General features: G+C 43.0%; 1 protein-coding gene across 3 annotated transcripts; it reads left to right on the forward strand.

The window, feature by feature from the left end:
• The first annotated feature begins 1,069 nt into the window (after window positions 1-1,069).
• On the forward strand, window positions 1,070-11,170 carry LOC145513263 (peroxisomal succinyl-coenzyme A thioesterase-like). Of its 3 annotated transcripts, none has more exons than XM_081509044.1 (3): window positions 1,070-1,217; window positions 9,297-9,499; window positions 10,461-11,170. In XM_081509044.1, the coding sequence occupies exons 2-3, from the start codon at window positions 9,482-9,484 to the stop codon at window positions 11,049-11,051; spliced, it is 609 nt and encodes a 202-aa protein (XP_081365170.1). In that variant the 5' UTR covers window positions 1,070-1,217; window positions 9,297-9,481; the 3' UTR covers window positions 11,052-11,170. The 3 variants fall into 3 exon arrangements, with proteins under 3 accessions (XP_081365170.1, XP_081365171.1, XP_081365169.1); XM_081509045.1 differs by having other exon boundaries at window positions 1,070-1,159; XM_081509043.1 differs by lacking the exon at window positions 1,070-1,217 and adding an exon at window positions 6,953-7,586.
• The last annotated feature ends 1,021 nt before the right edge of the window (window positions 11,171-12,191 follow it).

Consider the following 12,191-nt stretch of genomic DNA (forward strand, 5'->3'; position numbering starts at 1 on the left):
GTTTAGTCAAAACTCTGATACAAAGGAGCGTGACTATGACCTATTTTTCTTCTTGCTTCCTGGTTCTAAGAACAAACTTTGGAAACTCATATTGTGACATTCCTAGAGGCATCATTACTTTGCCTGACAACAAAGCTACAAAGCATTATGTAGGTATATTTGAAGAGATAATGGTAGAGAATTTTCTAAAACTGACAGAGACATCAACCACATGGTCCGGGAGGACGATGTCTTGGCTCAGGCTTCTCTAACAAAATACCATAGATGGAGTGGCTTAAACAACACACATTTCTCACAGTTGTGGAGTCTGAGAAGTCCACGATCAAGATTCTGTCAGATTCAGTTCCTGGTGGGGGCATTTTCTGGCCTAGAGACAGCTGCCTTCTCCCTGTCTCCTCACCTGGCAGGCAGAGGAGAAACCACCTCTGGTTTCTCTTCTTCGTTTCATAAGGACACTAATCCCATCATGGGGGCCTCATTTGAACCTGACAACCTCCTAAATGCCCTACCTTCAAATACCATTACACCGAGGTTTCAGATTTCAACATTTGAGTTTTGAGGGGACAGAATCAGTTCGTAACACCCATAAACTTCAAGTCAGTTAAAAACAAAATCATATTTAACATATCACAGAAAAGTTGGTTCTTAAAAAATATTTATTTATTTGGCTGTATCGGGTCTTAGTTGCAGCACGCAGGCTCTTCCTTGTACCATGTGGGCTTCTCTCTAGTTGTGGCGCGTAGGCTCAGTAGTTGCAGTACATGGGCTTACAGGCCCCCTGGCGTATGGGATCCTAGTTCCCTGACCAGGGATCACACCTGCATTCCCTGCACTGGAAGGTGTACTCTTAAGGACTGGATCACCAGGGAAGTCCCAGAAAAATTGTTCATAACATTAATTCTTCGCTACGTCTGGCACCAAGAGGCAGGAGATCTACACCCTCTCCCCTCAATGTGGATGGGTTTCTGACTGCTTCAGTTAGTACAGTAGGGCTGAACTGATGCTTTGTGACTTCAGAAGGCTGGTCATAAAGGCCATGACGATTCTGTCTTGTTTGCTGGGAACACTTGCTCTTGGAGGGCTGAGCCACCCGATGAAGCTTGACAAACTTGAGGCTGTGATGCTGTGAGGAAGTCCCAAATACATGGAGAAGCCAACTGTAAGCACTTCCTGTGATCGTCCCAAATGAACTCAGCCTGTTAGTCATCTCAGCTCAGGTACTAGATACGTGAGTGAACAAAGCTCCAGATGATTCTAGCCCTAGCCATTGAATCTTCCCAGTGAAGGCCTCAGATATCCTGAAGCAGAGAAGAGTTGTATCAGTCAAGCGCTGTCCAAATTGTGGATCCATGAACAAAATATTGTTTTATGTGACTATATTTGGGGTGTATTTCAGTTATCTATTGCTATGTAACAAACTACCCTAAAACTTAGTAGCTTAAAACATTAACCATTCTTTTTTCCTACTCACCAGGCAGGGAAGTTGGTACTGGCTGTCAGCTAAGATCTCGGGCAGGGCTGTGGGTTCACAGGGTCTCAGTTCTCTCCATGTGGGCCTTTACAGTGGCTAATTTGGTTGGCTTCCAAGAGTGAGCGTCCCAGCATATCAAGGCCGAATTGCATGGCCTTATCTTTGACCTAGTCTTGGAAGCTACATAGTGTCACTCCTGCCATACACTATTGGTCAAGGTGGGCTTCCCTGGTGGCTCAGATGGTATAGAATCTGCCTGCAATGCAGTAGACCCAGGTTCAGTCTCTAGGTTGGGAAGATCCCCTGGAGAAGGGAATGGCTACCCACTCCAGTATTCTTGCCTGGAGAAGTCCATGGACAGAGGAGCCTGGCAGGCTACAGTCCATGGAGTCACAAAGAGTCAGACACGACTGAGTGACTAACACTTTCACTGGTGAAGACAATCACAAAGACCCACAAACTTTAAGAAGAACAGAGTCTCCCTCTCAATAGGAGAGTGCAGAGTCTCCAGAAAAGCATGTGGAATGGGAAACACTGTAATCACCTTTCAAAATCTGCCTTCTAAGCTACACTATTCACATTCCTCCCACATGTAAAATACACCCATCCCTCCTTTGAGGACCCCCCTCCCCACCAGAGTCTCATTCTAGTATAGCACCATGCTCAGGCTCAAAGTCCAAGACTGCATCAATTATATCAGGTTCAGGTACAGATGAAGCTCCTCAGGTATAGTTCCTTGGGTATAGCTCCTTAAGCATCTTCTTAATCTTAAGGTCTATGAACTAAATAAGGAAGTTAACTGTATGTACATATACATCAGGATACGGTGGTGGGGTAAGTATAATTCTTAGACATTCCTGTTCAAAAATGGGGAATGTGCGAGGCACATAACAGTCGCTGGCCCCTAGCCATTCTGAAATCCAGCTGAGAACATGTTGCCAATTCTTCCATTGCTGCTCAGTTTACACTCTGTGAGGAGTTCTCTGTAGCTCCTAAGTGAGCGAAAAAAAAAACCCTCCTGGATCTGTTTCCTGGACAACATGGATGAGACATCCAACTGTCTCTTTTTATTTTGCTGTGTCTTTTGTTGTTCAGTTGCTAAGTCATGTCCGACTTGGTGAAGCCATGGACTGCAGCACACCAGGTTTCCCTGTCCTACACCATCTCCCAGAGTGTGCTCAAACTCATGTCCATTGAGTTGGTGATGCCATCCAACCATCTCATCCTCTGTTGCCTCCTTCTCCTCCTGCCCTCAGTCTTTCCCTCCTCAGGGTCTCTTCCAATGACTCAGCTCTTCGTGTATTCTCTCTTTTAATATACGTCATATCCTCTCTCTTTTAGTTGAGACTCTGCTTCCACCAGAACAATTCTCTTAAGAATTACGCAGGTTTTCTGAAAATTATTAGTGGGTTTCACTTTCTTAGATAATACACCACTGCAAATCTATTTGAGATAGGAACTTCTCTATCTGGGGCTCCTTGAGATGATGCTGCAGGCAAACATCCTTAAGGTTCCCATAAATTCTATTATTTAATAGACAGGATCTGCTAGGTATACCTTCAAATCTTTAGAGGACCTCTTGCCATTCTGAAATGTTTTATGAAGCATTACCTTGAATCTTTTCTTAACAAAGTCTCTCACGCAGATCCACCCTGGGTTTGACTTTGTTCTGAATTCCTGTGTTGATTATGGAGTAATTCACCATCTGGAGAAGTTGTAAGAAGAAACAGTATTCTTGTTAAATCTGGCAATCCCTGGTTGCTTCCTATGTAGCAGTTCATTCTTTAGATCACCTCTTCCTCTTCCATTCTGTCATAGTTAGCAAGGAGAAGCATAGTTGATGATGTTCTTTAGTAGTGTGCCTGTGTTGCTTTTAGTTTTTGTGTGTCTATTGTAGGTTTTTGATTTGTGGTTACCACAGGTTTCATATATGATGACCTATATCTACTTGTTTTGAACTAGTAATCATTTAGTCCTTCAAGTTCAAACACATCCTAAAAGATCTGCATTTTTTATTCCCCTCACCTACATTTTGTGTTTTTGATGTCAGATTTTACATTCTCATGTTTCCCCTTAACTGTTCATTGTTGTTATAATTGCTTTTTTTGCCTTTGAATCTTCTTACTAGCTTCTTTAAGTGGTTAATCTTCAACTCTTGTTACACATTTTCCTTTCTTAGTGCAATTTTCCCTTTCCTTTTGAATCTTCTTCTCCACTTAGAGAGGATCCCTTAACATTGAACCAAGGAAATGAAGAACCTATAAAAACTATAACACACTGATGAAGAAAACTGAAGACAATACAAAAAAAAGGAAAGATATCTTGAGTTCTTGGATTGGAAGAATTAATAGTTAAAATGGCCATAGTACCCAAAGCAATCTAGAGATGTACTGTAATCCCTATTAAAATACCCATGACATTTTTCACAGAAGTAAAATAAATCCTAAAATTTATATGGAAATACAACAGGTCCCAAACTGCCAAAACAATCTTGAGGGGGAAAAAAAAAAGAGAGAGAACAAAGTTGGAGGTATTATGGACCCTATCTTCAGACTATATTACCAAGTTACAGTCATCAAAGCAGCATGGTACTGGCACAGAAGCAAGTATATAGGTCAACGGAATTGAATAGGGAGCCCAGAAATATATCCATACACCTATGGTCATTTGACCTATGACAAGGGAAGCAATTAACCTATGACAAAGAATATGCAATGGCAAAATCATAGTCTCTTCAGCAAGTTGTGCTGGAAAAACTGGATAGCTACATGTAAAACAATGGAATTAGAATATTTCCTCATACCATAAAGAAAAATAAACCAAAGATAAATTAAAGACCTAAATGTAGGACTTAAAGCCATAAAACTTCTACAAAGAAAATATAGGCAGAACACTCTTTGACATGAATCATAGCAACATTTTTTATCTGTCCCCTAAGGCAAAAGAAATATGAGCAAAAAGAAGCAAATGGCACCTAAGTAAACTTAACAGGTTTTGCACAAAGGAAACCATCAACAAACCAAAAAAAGGCAACCTACTGAACTGGGTAAAAGATTTGCAAATGATATGACCAACAAGGGGATTATATCCAAAATAATAAACAACTCATACAACTAAATATCAAAAAGAACAAAACAATTAAAAAATGGTCAGAAGGCCTGAATAGATATTTTTCCAAAGATGGTGTATAGATGGCTAACAGGCATATGAAAAGATCCTCAACACTGCTCATCAATGCAAATCAAAACCACAATGAGGTATCACCTCACAGAGTAGGGTGCTAACAATGCAGGTGATGAAAAGTGGTCAGATTCAGGATACATTCCAAAGTACAGCAGAGTTTGATGATGGGTTGGAAAAAGAGAACACAAGAATGACTCCAAGCTGTCTTTCTTTTTTTTTTTTTTGATTCCTTAAACTAATGGATGAATCCTTGTTTGTTTGTTACTGAGTTGCTAAATCCTGTCTGAGTCTCTTGCAACCCCATGGACTGTAGCCCTCCAGGTTCCTCTGTTGATGGGTTTTCCAGGCAATAATACTGGAGTGGGATTACTCCCTTCCCCAGAGGATCTTCCCAACCCAGGGATCGAACCCGTATCTCATGCATCACAGGCAGATTCTTTACCACTGAGCCATCTGGGAAGCCAATGGATGAACACTGATGCCATTTACTGAAACAGAGAACCCTGAGGAAAGAACAGTCTGGAGAAAAAAGCCAAGATTTCTAACTCTGTCATGTTACGTTTTCCTATTGGACATCCAAGTGAAGATGCCAAATATGAAATTAGACCAACAAGTCTGAATCTCAGAGGAGACATGACAGCTGGAAATATAAATGTGAGACTCGACAATCAGGAAACTAGAAGATGAGTGATAACAAAAAGCTGGGATGTAAGAGGATAAATGTTGACTTTACATTAAAATCCACCATGAATTTTGACTTAACAGGCTACATTAAATACTGATATATTAAAATGTGTGGACTTTTTTTCCCATGTGAGGTATCTGAATTAATTTTCCCACTCTAAATAACTAGTGCTCCTGGATAAAATAACTTCTAAAAGCATTTGTCCTCCTGATAAGAAAGAAAAAGTCTCAGATCAGTGACTGAATAAGGATGGTAAGATAAGCAGAGCAATGCAACCAGCTTCTTTCCTGAGAGCATCTGCGGAATCTCCATAACCCAGAGACAACTGGGCCCAATTATCTGACACTAGCTGTGACTGTTTTGAAATAAAGAGGAAGAAGAATGCAAGACTTTCATTACTTTGAGCCTTAACACCTACCCTAGACCAGGAGCACAGGGCTATATAACCTCTCGCAATTTTCCTGGGTTGGGAGAGGCTAGAGTCACAGTTCTTAAAGTGTTAGACTGTTGTGTTTTCCACCTTTGCCTTGCAAAGGAATAAAGTCATCTCTTCCCTCCAGGGCTTCCCTAATAGCTTAGTTGGTAAAGAATCCGCCTGCAATGCAGGAGACCCCGGTTCGATTCCTGGGTCGGGAACATCTGTTGGAGAAGGAATAGAACCCACTCCAGCCAGAATTCTTGGGCTTTCCTTGTGGCTCAGCTGGTAAGGAGTCCACCCGTAATGCAGGAGACCTGGGTTCAATCCGTGGGTTGGAAAGATCCCCTGGAGAAGGGAAAGGCTACCCACTCCAGTTGGGAAGAGCCACTGGAGAAGGGAAAGGTTACAGACTGCAGTATTCTGGCCTGGAGAATCCCTTGGACTGTATAGTCCATGGGGTCCCAAAGAGTCGGACACAACCAAGCGACTTTCACGTTCACTTCTCTTTCCTCCAGATCTCTGTCTCTATATGTGTTTGGTATGGGTGCACAAGGCGCCAAGATTTTTGGCACCAAATTGAAGAACAAACTCTCACTGAGCATCTACTACAGTATCAGTGCAGTGTCAAGCCTGTGTTTGCCTATTTCAGTTCAGTTGCTCAGTTGTGTCTGACTCTTTGCGACCCCATGAACCACAGCACGCCAGGCCTCCCTGTCCATCGCCAACTGCTGGAGTCTACCCAAATCCATGTCCATTGAGTCGGTGATGCCATCCAACCATCTCATCCTCTGTCGTCCGTATTTAGCCATCACAATAAATCCTTACAGATAAGGAGACTGGATTCAGAGGCTTAATTATGTCCTTTGCTAAGGATCACTATTAAGGAGTAAGTCAGACTGGAATCCAGGAAGGTTGCACTCCATAAACACCTAGCTGCTCTGGAAGCCGCTATGGGTTCTTGGTAACAGGATTGAGGGACAAGGGTAGGATTATGTTTCCAACAGATCCCCTGAGTTACAATCACCTGGGACGCTTTTTAATACTTAAATGCTTCTTGGAACTGCCAGTATCTTTCCCAGTCCCTTAGCTCCCAGAAGTCTTTGTTCCTCTATCTTGACACTCATCACCCTGGACAGCAGGATTAATAATTAACAGTAACTTAATTTTGCTTTAAAAGACACTTTCTTCCACTCACGCAGTAGCGGACTGCACATACTCCAGGAGACCTCACAAAGCAGTTTAGCAAGTGTCCCTACGACCACCAAGGGGAGTAGCTCAAAGGTTCCAACTGCGACGGCCTTTTAGGGAGGTGGAGAGACGCCAGGCCCTGCCCTTGACTCTGACGGGCCACCCCTTTTCCGTCGGTATCTGGATGGCGGTGACGGTGACTCTGGAACCGGCGGGCCGCTGCCGCTGGGACGAGCCCGTGCGCATCGCTGTCCGCGGCCTGGCCCCGGGGCAGCCGGTCACGCTGCGCGCGTCCCTGCGCGACGAGAAGGGCGCGCTCTTCAGGGCTCACGCGCGCTACTGCGCCGACGCCGCCGGCCTGCTGGACCTAGAGCGCGCGCCCGCGCTGGGCGGCAGCTTCGCGGGGCTCGAGCCCATGGGGCTCTTCTGGGCTCTGGAGTCCGAGAAGCCTTTTTGGCGATTTCTGAAGCGGGATGTGCAGACGCCCTTCGCCGTGGAGCTGGAGGTGTTCGACGGTCACGAGCCCGAGGCCCAGCGGCTCCTGGGCCGGGCGGTGCACGAGCGCGACTTCCTGGCGCCCGGGGTGCGGCGCGAGCCGGTGCGCGCGGGCCGGGTGCGCGCCACGCTCTTCCTGCCGCCAGGTGAGCCTGTGGTGCTGGGGCCTCGCGAGCCTGTTCTCTAGGCCGTCTGGGTTTGTGATACCGCTTCCCAGGAAGGGTGGCTTGGGATCAGGGTCAGAGAAGAGGATATTGACTTAATCAGTGACCTCACAGCCACAATGGAGGCTTTTGATTTGTTCTGCACTCTGCTATGCGGTTTGCTTGCATTATCTCATTTAACCTCTGTATCCCAAAGAGGTGGATACTGTTATTATGCAGATTAAAAAAAAAAAAAAAGGACTGGATGGGGTCCATACGTTCACTTTGCCATTAATGATTTGTCTACAGATCTCTATAGGCTTCAGCTCCGTAGATCTTACACAATATGATGGAACCTATTGCCAGGACACTCTCCTCTAGTGTCCTGCATACACCGGGCCCCTTACCCACTTTTTCATGCTCCTCTCTACCACAGATCACTTTTCAGACTTCACTGCCTTCCTCACCTAAAGCCTCACTTGATATCTCTTTTTCTTTCCTCTGGTCAAGTGACATTTGAAATATAAGTACACACACAGAGTAGTGTTGATGCAACACAATACAAAAGTTTTCTTGCAAGATTATTAACTTGGTTATTCCTCCCTACAACTACAGATTCTTAGAACCTTTGAGATAATTTGTTATAAATAATATGGAGGGTAAACGCATTGATAAGTTACCTTATATATTTTCCTTGGACTCCCTTCCCCAAAAGGAACTTGTATCCCTTTTCAATAATGACTTAGGGAACTCTTCTCTTTCCTTGGATTCACAGGAACTGACTAATATTTTAGAAAGATCTCTAAAAGGAAAGCAGGCTCTTTTTAAAAAATTGAAGTGTAGTTGATGTACAATGTATTCATTTCTGCTATACTGCAAAGTGATTCAATTATACATGTATGTATGCTTTTCCATTATAGTTTATCACAGGGTATTGAATATAGTTCCCTGTGCTATATGGTAAGACCTTGTTATTTATACATTCTCTATATACTAGTTTGCATCTGCTAACCCCAAACTCCCACTCCATCCCTTTGCAACATACCCTCCCTTTTGGCAACCACAAGTCTGTTCTCTACCTCTGTGAGTATGTTTCTGTTTTGTTGATAAGTTCATTTGTGTCATATTTTAGATTCTACATATAAGTGTATCATATGGTACTTGTCTTTCTCTTCCTCAGTTCACTTAGTATGATAATCTCTAGGTCCATCCATGTTGCTCTAAATGTTGGTTCATTCTTTTTTATGGCTGAGTAGTATTCCATTGCATATATGTACAACTTCTGTATCCATTCATCTGTCAGTGAACATTTAGCTTGTTTCCTTGTCTTGGTTGTTGTGAACAGTGCTGCTATGAACATAGGAATTCATATATCTTTTTGATTTATAGTTTTTCCCTGGTATATGCCCAGGAGTGGGATTGTTGGATCATATGGCAACTCTATTTTTAGTTTTTTGAGAACCTCCATACTATTTTCCGTAGTGGCTACACCAACTTATATTCCCACCAAAAGTGTAGAAGGGTCCCCTTTTGTCCACACCCTCTCCAGCACTTATCTGTAGACTTTTTAATGACGGTCATTCTGACTCGTGTAAGGTGAGTATCTCATTGTAGTTTTTATTTGCATTTCTCTAATAATTACTGATGTTGAGCACGGAAAGCAAATTCATTAAATTATATAATATTTTCCCTTTGTAATATTACTGTCTCTAGGGTCTGGACCTTTCCCAGGGATCATTGACATCTTTGGTGTTGGAGGAGGCCTATTGGAATATCGGGCCAGTCTTTTGGCTGGCCATGGCTTTGCCACGTTGGCTCTAGCTTATTATGACTTTGATGATCTTCCCAAGAAATTTGACGTGATACACCTGGAATATTTTGAAGAAGCCCTGTGCTATATGCTTCAACACACCCAGGTTCTCCTAATGTCCTTTATCATTCTCTTCAGAACTACCTCCAGAGAGCTGTCCCTTTGCACTCACCTGTGCCAGGTGCACTGGTGCTGCTCTACTCTTCTTTCACAGAGATTTCTTTTGGAGGCTTCCTTGGTTTTAGTGCCTAAAGCACCTAAAGCACCATCCCCTTTCTTTGTCGGATGGGTTAATAACACAGAATTCATTGTAAAAGTCATGTGAAATTTTATTTCAAGGAATTAGGTACTGATATGAAAATTTCTTTTGAGAGAAAGTGGAGTTTCTAATTTTTTCGCTTTGAATGCTCTTTAATATTTTTCTGATAGCAGGGTATGTTCTCAGATGATCTAACCTTGTCTACCCATTTCAGAAGATAAGAACTACTTGATTGGACTCTGCAGTCCTACTTTGTTTCTATTAAGTTAACCATTTTTCAGTATATATTTAGAAGTGGTCTGATAATGATTCACTTCTTGTAACAGAATTTGGTTTCACAGACTTAGATACCCAAGAACATAAGGCTCTGAACTTGCCAGGCTCCATGACTCAGCATTCCCTAGTGTCTGACTCTCTGGAAGTTTGGAAACAATCCTGGTGGCTCAGTCAAGTAAAGAATCTGTCTGCAATGCAGGTAGACCCAGGTTTGACCCCTGGGTGGGGAAGATTCCCTGGGGAAGGAAGTGGCCACCCTCTCCAGTATTCTTGCCTGGAGAATCCCATGGACAGAGGAGCCTGGCAGGCTACAGTCCTTAGCGACAAAGCCATCATCCCAAATTTACCATTGAATTTGTTTGCCACGTGTCCAGCAAGATAGTCTTTACATGGGAAGAAACTCCTCTGTGAACTGAGGTTGAGTGTCTTGTGGCCAGTTCACAAATTAAAGCTAGCAGCATCTTTAGTTGCATTTAGAAAAATGTTTTTCTCTTGGGTAAGTTCTTGACTCTTATCTCTTCTTTTCTTCCAGATCAAGGGCCCACGCATTGGGCTTCTGGGCATTTCTTTAGGGGCTGATATTTGTCTCTCCATGGCCTCATTTTTGAAGAATGTATCAGCCACAGTTTCCATCAATGGATCTGGGTTCAATGGAAACAAAGCTATGTACTACAAAGAGAACAGCATTCCACCATTGGGCCATGACCTGAGGAGAATGAAGGTGGCTTTCTCAGGCCTCCTAGACATTGTGGATATAAGGAATGATATTGTAGGAGGATGTGAGAACCCCTGCATGATTCCAATAGAGAAGGCCCAGGGGCCCATCCTCTTCATTGTTGGTCAGGATGACCATAACTGGAGGAGTGAGTTTTATGCCCAGATAGCCTCTGAACGGTTACAAGCCCATGGAAAGGAAAAACCCCAGATCATCTCTTATCCTGGGACTGGGCACTACATTGAGCCTCCTTACTTCCCCATGTGCCCAGCTTCTTTGCACAAATTATTGGACAAACCCGTAATGTGGGGTGGGGAGCCCAGGGCTCATTCTAAGGCCCAGGTAGATGCTTGGAAGCAAATTCTAACCTTCTTCACCAAACACCTTGGACCTTCCCCCAGATTGTAATGCACTGCTCTGCTACTGACAGGAGAGAGAGATTCAAGGTTGGATTTTAGTGCTTAATAATCTTATGTGAATCATTTGTCCCCTGGGTAACATTAAATTCATGTCATTGTTATTAATGATATAGTGTAGGAAACTTTTTGGAGTTTTATTTTGTAATGAATTTTTCTAATGTAACACATACCTCTTGTAGAAGATTGGAGTAAAAGTATACAATACCAAATAGTAAAAAGTATCCCCACTATTAAAATTTGTGTTTTCATCTAGGTGTTTTTACTTAACACTTAGAGGCACAGATGAAATTTAAAGCTGAACAAATACTGGGTTACTTTTTCCATCATTGGGAGAGAAAGACAATTCAGCATTTGCTACTGGTTCAACTACTACTGCCAGAGGAATTTTCATTGGCTAAAATATACACAGAGGTGTTGATAGGATAGCCAGACTGACCTTTTTCTCATAGAGATTAGAGAAGAATCCCCTGGGAGAAGGAGTGATGGTAAGAAGAGGAGCATCTGGCTCTAGAACAGTTTTAGTCAAAACTCTGATACAAAGGAGCGTGACTATGACCTATTTTTCTTCTTGCTTCCTGGTTCTAAGAACAAACTTTGGAAACTCATATTGTGACATTCCTAGAGGCATCATTACTTTGCCTGACAACAAAGCTACAAAGCATTATGTAGGTATATTTGAAGAGATAATGGTAGAGAATTTTCTAAAACTGACAGAGACATCAACCACATGGTCCGGGAGGACGATGTCTTGGCTCAGGCTTCTCTAACAAAATACCATAGATGGAGTGGCTTAAACAACACACATTTCTCACAGTTGTGGAGTCTGAGAAGTCCACGATCAAGATTCTGTCAGATTCAGTTCCTGGTGGGGGCATTTTCTGGCCTAGGGACAGCTGCCTTCTCCCTGTCTCCTCACCTGGCAGGCAGAGGAGAAACCACCTCTGGTTTCTCTTCTTCGTTTCATAAGGACACTAATCCCATCATGGGGGCCTCATTTGAACCTGACAACCTCCTGAATGCCCTACCTTCAAATACCATTACACTGAGGTTTCAGATTTCAACATTTGAGTTTTGAGGGGACAGAATCAGTTCGTAACACCCATAAACTTCAAGTCAGTTAAAAACAAAA

The sequence above is a fragment of the Giraffa tippelskirchi genome, chromosome 7, assembly GCF_054371585.1.
Source record: "Giraffa tippelskirchi isolate mGirTip1 chromosome 7, T2T-mGirTip1v1.2.pri, whole genome shotgun sequence".
Classification (NCBI taxonomy): domain Eukaryota; kingdom Metazoa; phylum Chordata; class Mammalia; order Artiodactyla; family Giraffidae; genus Giraffa; species Giraffa tippelskirchi.